General features: G+C 40.4%; 1 protein-coding gene across 1 annotated transcript in view; it reads left to right on the top strand.

Moving 5' to 3' along the window:
• The first annotated feature begins 384 nt into the window (after window positions 1–384).
• Window positions 385–12,737, top strand: part of AKT1 (AKT serine/threonine kinase 1) — a 109,921-nt gene continuing 97,568 nt past the window's right edge. The window contains exon 1 of the mRNA XM_015831538.1: window positions 385–508. Coding sequence (XP_015687024.1) covers window positions 463–508 — 46 coding nt within the window. The 5' untranslated portion in view covers window positions 385–462. The remainder of the gene's footprint in view (window positions 509–12,737) is intronic.

Raw genomic sequence — 12,737 nt, 5'->3', positions numbered from 1 at the left:
GTAAACTAAAATATAAACACTGGTCTTCAGTTAAAAATGTAGTACTGAGGAAATCTGTATTTCAACAATTCTCCATAGTTCAGGATCTTACTGAGATTGATTTATTTCTGTCCAGGTGATGTAGCATCTTAACTATTGAAATCATTTCCATATTTGCTGATTCCATGAATATGCGGGATCCTGAAATATTCAGTGTCACTGCCTTTGCTTCAAGTTTCATTTTCTTCCAGTTGTGTGTTTTGCTCTATGTTTTGCATGTGTTTCAAGCGAAATTAATCATCGTATGTTTGTATTTTTACCTGCATTTTTGTTTACACGAGATTGATGGTGTGCTATTTTTTCTCTTTTCAATAGGTGTAGCTGAAGAAAAGAAGTAGAGGAGGAGGAGGAGAAGTTGAATCCTTTTACCTGCAGCAAAGTGGTGGAACTTTTGGCAACCAACACAGCTGAAATTCTGCCATTATGAATGAAGTCGCAATAGTGAAGGAGGGATGGCTGCACAAAAGGGGTAAGCCAGTGCACGTAGCATCTTCGGCATCCATCCCTTCATTCTTCTTATTCAGGGAAAACCAGGTACTGCCAAAAACGTTAAGAGGGTAGTTGCAACTACATGATTAAAACCTTGCCCCTTCCTACATGTAAAAAAGGAGTGAGATTTTGATCTCGTGCAGCCATGGCCGCTCTTTTGACTATCTTGATTTTCCCCTTCCACTCCCATGGATCCCATACTACTTTTAATCCCTTTAAACCTGCCTTTTTGTCACATTTTGTAAGCTGCCTTAAACATCAGGTGATGGAGAAATAATAGGAGTGAAAGCAGTGAGAGAAATTCAATTAAAAATCAGTAAAACAAAAGTGCTGTTTTTTTGTTTTTTTTAAACTTTATTATAGTCATAGACCAGCATAAAAAGTGCTTTGTTACATTTCAGTGGCCCAGTAAAATAGAAGAATACAGTCTTCAGAAGTCAAAGTGGGATACTCCTGAAGTTGTTTAGATAAATGCTCCCCCAAATAAGAAATGGTAATCAAGTGGAGAGAAAGGGATATTTGCCTCTTGTTACAGTTTCAGGAAAAGTGTGTGTTGTTAGCACTACTGTAATAAACAGCCACAGATATATGAATGAGACTTCCTGTTTTGTGCAAGATTTTTTCTGTAGAAATTGGAGTGCTTATATTTTATGGGCTTCTAAAGCATAGCTGATTCTTTTAATTCAGAGGATGCATTTGAAGTTTTGAGAATAACATGCTCATTTTTGCAAATTGACAAGTCACAATAACCACATTTAACAGAAAGCAAGCTTGTGACATTGTTCTTTGCCATCCCTTTCGCCCTTCAGATGGTTCTCCAGCACCCCAGAATTTTCTTTTCCTTTTCTTATTTTGAACAAGTGGATATACTTTCAAGCAATCCACTTACCCAGAAGAGACATAGTCGCCTGCTAGGTTGCTGACCCAGCTATCTGCAAGTGCTATAAAAGTGGAGAAGTAGGCTATTCTTCACCACTCTTACCATCACAAGATAACTCCTAACAAAGGTTCTCGCTTGTGCTTGGTTGGCTTTGATTCTAGTCTTCCTCCAGCAATGTTCTGGGCATTACTTCTGCTGTCTCTTCTCCTGGAGCTATTCTGTAAACTAGGGCACTCTATGAGATCCACAAACACAGAAAGGTCTCACAGGGATTATCCAGTCTGAGTCCCTTGTCACATGCTCATTCCAAGTTGCAACCAAGACCTCAACTGGACTAGGAACCTCAGGAATAATTACAAGCTTTCTATGATACCTTAGTGCAGGAGTGGGGAACTATGGCCCTTTTATGACTTGTGAACTTCCAGAATTCCTGAGCCAGCCATGTTCAGCTCAAGATTTCTGGGAATTAAATTCCACAAGTCATAAAAGGGCCATAGTTTCCCACTCCTGCCTTGGTGGATTCATCAGTGATTTGGAGTAGGCTGATTAAATAGAGCCTTCTCCTTTGCAGTGGGGGTTGACTACAGAGAATTCTAGAGCCAAGAGGAGTTATCTATCCATGGCAAGGAAGTGATGTTAACTTCCCCCAACCCCGGATCACATTGCCACTGTTCCTATGTCTTTCTTTGTACATCAGGTCTCCCCCTTCCTCAAAATCTTCCTCAAAAAGATTCATTAATGAGAAGCTATCCTGCTGCAAAAAAAACCCTATTCACCATCAATGCAATCTTTATTCCTAAGAGAGCCTCTAGGTCTCATGTATACTCTAGAGATACTTTGAAAATAAAAACAGGTGACTGAAATAAATAAAGAGGTACTTTGACAACGTAGCATTCTCTCAGACACTGTTGGTATGGAATTTGGAAGTCTTTCTGTGCAGCTCCTGTTGCAAGTAGCAGCTATGGCTGGGGGGGGGGAGCTTTGCACAGGTTTAACAGGTGTGCCAATTGCACCCTTTCCTGAGCCAGGAGGCCTTCCTCACTGTCATGCACAGCTCAGTCACCTCTTGACTGATCACAGATCTTTGGCAAGGACACCAGTGCCCCTTTCTTCCTATCTGTTTCCCTCTGGGTCTGTTCCCAGACCACACTTAGAGAGAATCATTGGTATAGAGCAGGGGTAGGCAACTTTGGCTCTTTTATGACTCTTGGACTTCAACTCCCAGAATTCCTGAGCCAGCCAAGCTCAGCTGGCTCAGGAATTCTGGGAGTTGAAGTCCACGAGTCATAAAAGAGCCAAGGTTGCCTACCCCTGGTATAGAGGGTCAAGTCTTATCCAGTTGTAGCTCCCACAGATATAACTTCACTGTTCCCATCTATACTGACTAAAACACCCAGCATAGGAAGCAATAAATATTATATAGAACAGCAATTCCAAATCCCATCGCTTTCAGACAATCTAGAGTCATCATTGAAAAATTCTGAGAATCAAATGCAAGGCTTTTTGTCTGCAAAAAAAAAAGAGAAAAAAAATTGCAAATATGTTACAGCAGCTTGCAGGAGAGTTACACAGACACAATAAGGTCAGAATTATTGTCATACTATAAGTTAAGATCCCAGACATGGGCACACTATAATTGGTTGACTTTGTTCTTCGTCACTGCTGTAGGCATTCCTTTACTTGCTTCATCTCTTCCTGTAATCTATGTCTTCCAGAGATCAATAAGGCAAATGCCAAAGGTGCCTGCAGATTTGCTAGGAAATTAGTAAGTGTCTCTAAAAGCCTAAAGGGTCCATTAGGCACCTAGTTCCAACTATTTTAATCAGTCCTCATGCAGAGGTTTACATGAAATCCATCATAACTGAAAGCAAAGGGATTCCATCATCAACCTTGCAATAAAATCCAGGAACTTAAAGGAAGGTTGCTGCCAGGCATTGGGGCAGTTGATTCACCAACAGCTCCCCCATTTTGTTTGTAAAGCTCAGTGTTACGTACAGGCCCAATTGCTCTTACTTATTTAGTGACAAAGAGGTCAAGGGACAGGTGTGCATGTCAGGTTCTTCCTTGTTCTACAGCAGGGGTGTCAAACTGCAGGCCCGCGGGCCAGATACGTCATAGCGAAACCACGCCCACCCCATTGCTGGCATTGGAAAAAATGTCATGATACGTCACGACACATCATGTGACATTGCGAGTTTGACACCTCTGCTCTGCAGTCTCTCCAGCAGATGATCTCCCTGGCTTTTAAGGCTTCACTTAAATCCTAAGGAGAAAGCTATTACAATAAAACTCTTCTCATGGCCTTTTTGAGATTGGGAAGAATGAGCACCCTGGATGCTTCACAGTGATGAAAAAACACATAACTGAAAACATAACAGCAGTAGCACCTTTCACCACCTCTGACAATAAAGTAACTCAAAAACATTACCAAGGAATATTTGAAAGCAATTCCTAAACACCCACAAAGGACGAAAAAAGCCAGAAGTATCATTCACAGAGGATAAAAACATTTGAGAACTTGCAAAGCATATCTTTCTACAAGATTATGTAGGTCATACTGAGAATCAGTTAATCTTCAGGGTTGAGAATGTATTTAAACCCAGATCTTGTCTTAATCCAGCATTCTCTATACTAAACTATGCTGTTTTTTCTCAGCTTGACTGCTGACCGCTTTGTCGTGTGGGAGTTTTAACAATTACTGTCTTATACCATAATTTAATTCATGTATGAAGATACCAGGATTGTGCCCTTTGTTTTTATTTTTGTTTTGCATTTTTTGGAGGGTGTCTTTTTAATAGTGTCTTTCCGTTCACAATAGTGGCAGTTTAAAAATAAACGGAGAATGGAGAGGAAAAAAAAGTGGCTTTGAAAGGTTTTAAGTAAACTAACCACAGGATGTTTCCAAAACCAGTGTCTGATATTGTGAGCTTGTGAAACATATTCAGGCTATAATTACAACAAGAGAAGCTTGCGAAAAGAAAATCTACAGTAAAAATATATGTATTTCTTAAAATTTTCTCTTCCTTCATTTTTAAAAGGAAATAAAAACCTATACAACGTTTTGGGGGTAAATTCCCCATGCTTCCTGAATTTATTTTGATGCATAAAAAACATAAGGTGAATTCTAGCATATCTGAATTTTAAGTTTGCCTTAGTGGTTCGCAGATTTCAATTGGATAAGAGACCTTCTCATATGCTAGCAAATTAATGCTTATGATCATCCAATGCAGATTAGAGCTTTACATGGAAAGGGAGAAACCAGATGTTGAAGTTGGCTTTAGAAAAGGAAGAACATGAGACATTAAAGCTAATGTATGTTGGACTCAGAAGTTCAAATAATACCAAAAAGACACCAGCCAGAGCATAGAACAACTCAAAGAAGTAGTGCAAGATTGGAAGATGTAGAATCGCCAAGAGTTGGATATGACTGAATGGATAACATCGTCATCGTCATCGTCATCATTTGCTTCATAGAACAGCCTTTTAGGGTCAGTTATCAACAGGGCAGGAAGCAACATCATGTAATACCCCACCAATAATTGCTATTAGTAGAATAGGAATTATGTCCTTTGGAAAAATGCTCAGATGTCCATAGTTACTAAGATTAGAGTTGTGCAAGAAATAGCTTTTCCGGTAATACTGTGTGGAAGTGAAAGTTGGACTTTGAAGAAGCAGAAGTGAAAGAGTGTTAATACTATTAAACTTTGGAGTTAGAGAAGTCTCTTGAGAATATTACAGATAATGGAGAAAACAGATAAATGGATCATTGAACAAATCAACCCAGAGTTCTCATACAAGACACAAAATCTCAAATTATCATACTTCAGATACATTACTCAAAGATACAGTTTTCTGGAAAAGTCTGTAATGCTGGGCAAAATGGAAGGAAAGAGAAGAGGACAACTAGCAGCAAAGTGGATGGTCTTAGTTATAGCATCAATGGGTGCCTCATTGGAAGACGTGGCCAATGAGATTGGCAACAGATCCTCCTGGAGAAAATCTATCTAATGGTTGTTAAAAATTGACACCGATTTAATGGCACATAATTAATCAGAAGAAAGGATCTTTATGTTATCTTCTGTGCAGCAGAAGCGGTTGCTTAAATTTAGCTCTTTCATTCAGCTAGAGTTATGTACATATAAGGCAGGGTGTCAAACTCGTGGCGTCACATGACATGTCTTAACGTATTGCGACTTTTTTCCCATTGCCGGCAATGGGGTAGGCGTGGTTTTGGCGTGACGCATCTGGCCCATGGACCGGCAGTTTGACACCCCTGATATAAGAGGCATGTAAAAAGGGAATTAAAGATGGTTTACAAGTAGCTCAAGTTCTAAAATACTTATGTATTTCTAATATTACGTGCACAATGCAATTGGGTAGCCTCTGGATATTTTGAAGTGCAACTATTGCCATCTTTGACCACCAGCTGAGGTGGTTGAGGCATGTGGGAATTGCAGGGTAGGATAGTAGTTAAAAGACTAGGAAGACCCACATTCCCGTCATCTTCAGCCATTGAAACTTATTAGGGGCAAGCTAGTGACTCTCTTTCAGCCCAGTTACTTCATAGGTTCTTGTTATAGGATAAAATAGAGAGGTACCCATAAAACATACCTTGACAGGATATAAATCTGGATATAAATCTGACAGATGCTTGGAGGATGCTACATTGTCTGTATTTGATGAGGTCACGTATGTTAATATGAAGAGAAACAAATCTGGAAATCAAAATAATTATTCTGTACCTTGGTAAATCACCTTCCCAGTACAGAACTGAGGAATTTCTAGGAAAAAAGCTCTGATGCTTGTGTTGAAGATTTTTGGTGAAGGGTGTTCCCCAGCAAGCTGAGATTTCATTAAAACAATGAGAAATTTGTCTTTTTTACAAGGGTTCCTGCACAGAGCTTTCTTTCTCTTTGAAGTTCAGTTTTGAAGTTTTGCATTAAGGAAGTAAATAGATGCTCGGTTTGTCTCCTAAGAGCCATTGATTTAGGCCTTCAAATTAATTAATTAAGTTCAGGGCTTCTAATGATGCCTAGGCTTGGCAATTGCCTGATGTCCACTGCAGGGATGCACATTTTCTACAAAGTTAGGAGCAATGGGTGGGTTGAACATCTAAATATATTGCAGAACTTTCTGTGTGCCAGTGTAAGAAGTTTCCACTGTGGCCTCTTCTTATATGCTTTTTGCCTGCACTAAATGGGGAAATGAAATGAGACTCCTTCCTCTGTGTCAGTCTTGGTAGTTCCTGGCAATGACATGAGTCAGTCCCTTAAAGGAAATGCTACTTCCAGGACAGCAGATGTTTTGCTCGTGGAAAAACTAGTCATCTCTCTGACCTCAAGCCAACAGTTTGCAGATCTTATGAATGAACTGTTCAGTTTTCAATGGACCTTGAGTAGCCTTGTGACTCTTATTGCAATGACTTGGGGTTGCAGTAGCAGCAGCAGTTACAACTGACTTCCTCTGGTTCTTGTGTTTTATACATAAGGCATGAAAGCACATGGTGTAAGTTCTGTAGTACAAAGAAAGCGAGGGAGCAATGTTTTTGTGGCTGCTCAAAGTGAGGAAGTTTGGTACATGGTAGGAGAAGAAGCATTTTTCTATCTCTCCCTCCCCCCCCCAAAAAAAAATATCTCATGAAGTTTGATGATGGGGCTCAATGCATTTCAGCTTATACTTCCTATCTTAAAACATTTTTATGCAAGCCCCCTCTTATTTCTTGGATTTTTATGGTACTTCTTGAGGTACTTGCCTCAAGAAGTGCCATAAAAATCCAAGAAATATCTGATTTACTATTGGGTAAAGGAGAGTGACCAGTTCATTTGCCTTATTTTTTTTTCATTTTTTTAAAAAAATATATATTTCTATTAATACACTAAAGTGTAACAAATCCAAAATGAGAAATAAAGGGCAGCTTAAAACATTGAAACAATATCAGCCCTAAAAAGTGCAGATGCCTCAGAGTGTTTTGTATATTTCTGTTTTTAGGTGGGAAGAGAGGTCATTCATCATGGCTACTGCAAAAGGCTAAATGTCCTATGCAGAGAAAACTTCTGGATATCCTTAATTCTGAGACTGTATTTTCAAATTTTGGGTGGTTTGGCAAAAGCTAGATATAAACTTTTCCAGCTCAGGCTAGTTCACCAGTTCTGAACAGGAATGATTTCTCCATGATGATGTGCACTTTTGTTTTGTCCAGTTAACTGTAGTATATAAGTGATTATTTCTAAGGTATTGACTGTCAAAGACCACATACAGTGTCCAAAACCATTTGCAGGAAATTCTGTGGTTCCCGGTTGACTTTTAACCCAATTTAATTGACATTTATAGACTTAACTGTGTTGGCTACAGGACTCTTTACTCCCATATAAATTTGCTGGTGTTTCTGCTTTATATGTTGTCTTTGCTTAAAGTATGCCAACATAGGCCTTCTTTGAAGTCGTACCATAATTGTGCAATTCAATCCTGGAAGTTGTTTTGCTTCTTTTTTCACATTCCAGGTCAAATTTACCTTCATCCAGGACATTTTTTTAAAAGTTCTCTTTTCTGAGAACTGAGGGAAGCTGAAATTTTATTTTGTATTCTGTTAATATTTGTTGTACAGTTTTGCTTACATATGGCTTGCAAAACAAAAGGGCTTGCGAAAGGTGGGGTTCAAAATATACTGCTCAACAGTTTTACCACAAATGTTAAGAGCAGAGTGCTCTAACAATTAGGGAAGTTTTTGAATAGAGAAGTAAATACGGAAAGCCTTTTAAAACATGAAAGTAGTTATAGGAGAATAAGAAAGCCAGTTTTATTGTTACTATATGCTGTTTATAAGAGAACGATGCAAGGAAATCCAGCTGTTACTCAGCTTGTGGCATATGCAGTGGAAGCTCAGATATACTGAGTAATCATATAAATTCATTGTGTAGACACACTGACTCACAAAAGGAATAACTGAAAGAACCCCTGAAGCTTGTGGTAAAGGCCGGCCATTTTTCCATTGGTCTGTGAGATAACATGAGTGTCTGTTGATTTGTGTGAGGAAGACAATTGTACTGTAGTTTCTTCACCAAAAGAGTCTTAGTTTGGTTTAGTTTAGTCTTAGTTTAGTTTCCTAAAAAGGAAACTTTTCTGTTTCCTTTTTAGCTTGGTATTGTCTCTTTTGAATGGTGTGTAATATGGTTTATTTCTATCAGTCTGTTGGTAGATAATTTGTCTGAATGCAAAGCTTCCAGGAATTCCATAGTGTTTTTGGAATTGTCTTGATCTAGGGTGCTCACAGTTTCTCAGATGAAACTGTTGTTAAGTCTGTCCAGGTGTTTTCATTGTGACTTCTGACTGCTGGTCATTGTTCACATTAGGGAATTCCTGGAAGCTTTGCATTCAGACAAATTACCCACCAACAGACGGACAGATGTATTCTTTTGATTTTCTGCCAGTCTGTCCTATATAGCCACTGCTATGGTCCTTACATTGTATATTGTAGATGATTCCTGTTTTTTTATTCTTAGGCTACTGGGTCTTTTGGTTTACTTAAGATATTTTGGAAGGCTTCAGTTGGTTTGTGTGCCAGACTACCAGGCATCAAAATCATCTCAGAAACAACCAACAGACTATTACAATCACATGGCATCACCTTAACATACAAACTAATTAAATAAAGCTCTCCAAAACTTTATAAGATCCAGTAGGGAATTCTTGAAAAAAAGACCAAAACAAGCCCCTCCAGCAGCCAACATCCAGCTAAGCAGGGTTTAACATCTGTAAAACAATCAAACAGGAAAAAAATATCCTAATCAAGGAACTACCAAGGAGAAAAACCAGATCTCCACCAACACTGACAAGACAAGCTAATTATATAAACAGGCAGAAAACCTGACACTTGCACTGACGATGCTACTTAATCGGTGAACAAAATGTCTGCAAACACTCCACATTCAAGCCCAAGTTACATATATTCTCTCCTTTAGATAATTAAAAACTATAAAAAGCTGGCTCTTTCCTTAAGCATTGGGATCATAGGGCAAGGTTGAGCTTGGGGACAATCGTATTGGAGACTGTGATTGAAATGCCAGATTCTGGGGAGAGACTCTTATGGTTTTGAGCCACTAGGAGTTGTGCTGTGTAAGGTGACCAGCTATATAAGTCTTTTAAATAAATAAATACTGAAATAAAATCTGAGAATATTCAGTTCTTGCTGGAAATAAATTTACACTTCTAAATGAATTAAATCAGTCTAAATTTGGAGTTGTAAATGCACCTATTGTCTGTCTATTCCCCCCCCCCCCAGTATGGATTTAATGGCGTGTGTTTTCGTACTATAGTCTGTACAGAAATAAAAACCAGTAGAGTGTTTTGGAAACCAAAGAATAAATCTTGCTATGCACATTTCTCCCTGTGTTATAACAACAATATTTTTATAGTTTGAAAGATCTAGAATGGCACAGGAACTTCTTGACATTAAACAACTAGGTTTGGATAGCAGATCAGCTATCACTTCATATTCTGTCGCTTGAGACTCCACAATAGAAAAATAGATAATAAATATTATAAATATTTTCAAAAAGCAGTATTTTGTAGGCAGATGATAAAAAAGGGAAAACAGTCTAGTGCAGTTTTCCAAATCTGGACATTAGATTCATGAATTTTATCTTCCACATGTCATGCACTATGCTTATTGGGGAATTCTGGGAATTGAAGTACATAGAGCTGTAAGGTTCCCAAGAGCTGTAAGGCTGGGGGAGACTATGCAAATGAAATGAATTTTTCAGTAGAAGACTTTTTAAATTGTATTCAAGTATAGAAAACACATCCAATTCCAGGATCTGCTCCCAAATCCCAAGTTGCATGTAAAAAATTGGTAGAGGCAAATTCCAGATTTTGAAGAAGCCAGGAATTACCCAAGATATTGTTTGGTCCGCTCTGCTTTAGATAGAGGAAAGCATGCATGTGCATTCTGAGTAATGCTACTGCTTCCAGTGTGCATAATGCTTTGCTCTTTGATTGGCTTTTTCACTTTAGACTGTGGCCTCAGTCATATTTCTGTGGCTTGGTTAAATGTTTTGAATGGTTGTACTGTAAATAAGCCAAGAATGGTTTGTGATCATCCAGATTGAAATATACATTGATTTCTTTCTTTATTCCAAGGTTAGCAATAAAGCACAAGTTTAGAGCAGACGCAGACAAGCACAGTGCAAGGAGCAACAAGCAAAATTGGTCTTTCTCCCCATCCTCTAACTTAATAAAGATAAAACTAACATTTGGAGTAAAGAGAGGATGGTAAATTTATGAAGAAAAAAGCAAATCATGCAGCATAATGGCCTGTTGTGATGCTAAAAAAATGCACTGTGCCAAAGTTATGGTAAGAATTTTGTAGGTTTCTAACTGCTGGAACAATTCCTTCCTCTGTTACAGTTTTTCCAGTATTAAAACACAGTAGAATAGAATAGCATATTTTTCTTTTTTTAATATAAAAAAANCTCCAGTACAGGAGACGGAGACTCCACCAATGGGTTTCCTTTGTCTGCCTGCTCTTGAGACCAAGTATGCAAAACTTGTCACGCCCCTTCCTGCTGGTAATCCAGTCTTAACTTGGTCTCCGCTCTTGATGACTCGTTTTGGCTTGGCTCTCTGCTAGATCAGGTTAGACAAAAGAACTACCATTGGTGAAGTCTCATTCTTATATTGGCTATTTCTAAAAGTTTCTATATTTAATTAGTGATTGGTGTAGCTTCCCTCAGGCTGATAACAGCTTGTTTGGGAGGTGAGGGGTGAAGGGGGGGTGGAATCACCTTGCCCTCATTCCTCCCAAATTTTACAACCAACGTGGGGGGGGGAGGTTGAAGATCAGCAGAGACCACTTGCTGATCTTGTCCTCCACCTGCCCAGTTTTTTCCCTCAGGGATCCTTGGGGGAAAAAAAAAGCAAGACCAGACCCCTCTCAGGCCCCTTTCAGGCCCGTCGAGGCTCCTTCAGCCGCTCGAAAACTCGCGGCCGCCATTTTGGCCGCATTTTCGGCGTTTTTGAAGGTTTTTCAAACCAATTTCCTCACTTTCCCCTTGCAGCTAGCTTTCTATTAGAGCTTCCTTTTGGGACTTCTTCTGTCCCACAGGGTCTCTGGTAGATCGGCAGGGTTATCGGAGGCCTTTTTCAGCCTCCCAGAAGTCGCGGCCGCCATTTTGGCCGCATTTTTAGCGTTTTTCAAAATTCAATATATTCAAAACCCTTCCAGCTAGCATTCTTTTAGAGACTCCTCTGGGACTTACTCAGTTCCAAGGACCTCTAACAGTGCGTTGGGGGTGTCGGAACTCTATTTCGAACCCCCACGAAGTTGCGGCCACCATTTTGGCCGCATTTTAGCCCGTTGCATTTTCTTTACAAAAGTATTCAGTCCTACGGATACAGCCCGGAGCAGAATTTCCCAAGCCCTACACCCCCCCTTGGACCTACAACAAGTGGTTGGGGATCTTGGAGGCCCGTTTTGAGCCTCCCCAAAGTTGCGGCCGCCATTTTGGATGCAATTTGGAGACTAATTCTTCTTGCCTCAGCCCTTCTATCTTAGCTTATAGGACTGCTAGCGCTGTTTCGTTTTCCCTGGGCACCTCATTAACCTACTGGGTCGTGATCTGCCCTTTTGGGGTGCCTTGGAACAAGGCTGCATAGAAGACCTGTTCAACAGCGTTGGGGGGAATACACTCCCTCACTTGCTCAACAAAGGGCGACCATTTTCGGCTATTTCAGGCCTAGCGGGCCTGCCAGCAAAATTCTCACGAGGAAAATTGCATTCCGGGCTCTGGGTAGGATTTACCCTGGTGGGTGTTCACTGTTCACTTCACCCCGGTAGCCGCTATTGCGCCTTTAAATTATTCCAGGCCTCAGGGGCATCTGGGGCGTCCTGGTACTGTGGCTCCATTTTTCTTTTCTGGTGCACATCGCCTGGTCACCTAAGGCCTCCGGGAGGAGCCCAACTGGTGGTTCCAATCGTGCCTTCGGTTCCGCCTCAACTACCGTGACCATAGTCCAGAGAGAATCATTGGTCGGGTGACCAGGGGGGCAGTCCACGCACTTGCTCCGATACCGCTTCCGCCAACGACTTGCCTGCCAGAGCTTTTATCTCGGCTTTGATTCTGAGATAGCTCAAACGGGATGGAGCGACCCTCGCTGCCTCAGTCCCCAGGCACGACTCCTCCACCTCCCGGTTACGGCTGCAATCCACCTTCTACCCAGAAGGCGGCAGGCAAGTGCAAGGCCAAGACCAAGCACATAAGTAAGAAGCCCTCCAAGTTGGCGGAAAAGCAAGCCAGCCGTAGGCACCAGGCCCTGGAGAAGGAGTTCTCCAGGG

Source organism: Protobothrops mucrosquamatus, unplaced genomic scaffold (genome assembly GCF_001527695.2).
Source record: "Protobothrops mucrosquamatus isolate PMUCROS unplaced genomic scaffold, P.Mucros_1.0 scaffold_258, whole genome shotgun sequence".
Taxonomy (NCBI): Eukaryota; Metazoa; Chordata; class Lepidosauria; order Squamata; family Viperidae; genus Protobothrops; species Protobothrops mucrosquamatus.
Note: the sequence above shows the minus strand (reverse complement) of the source record. Positions and strands in the feature narration are given on the sequence as shown.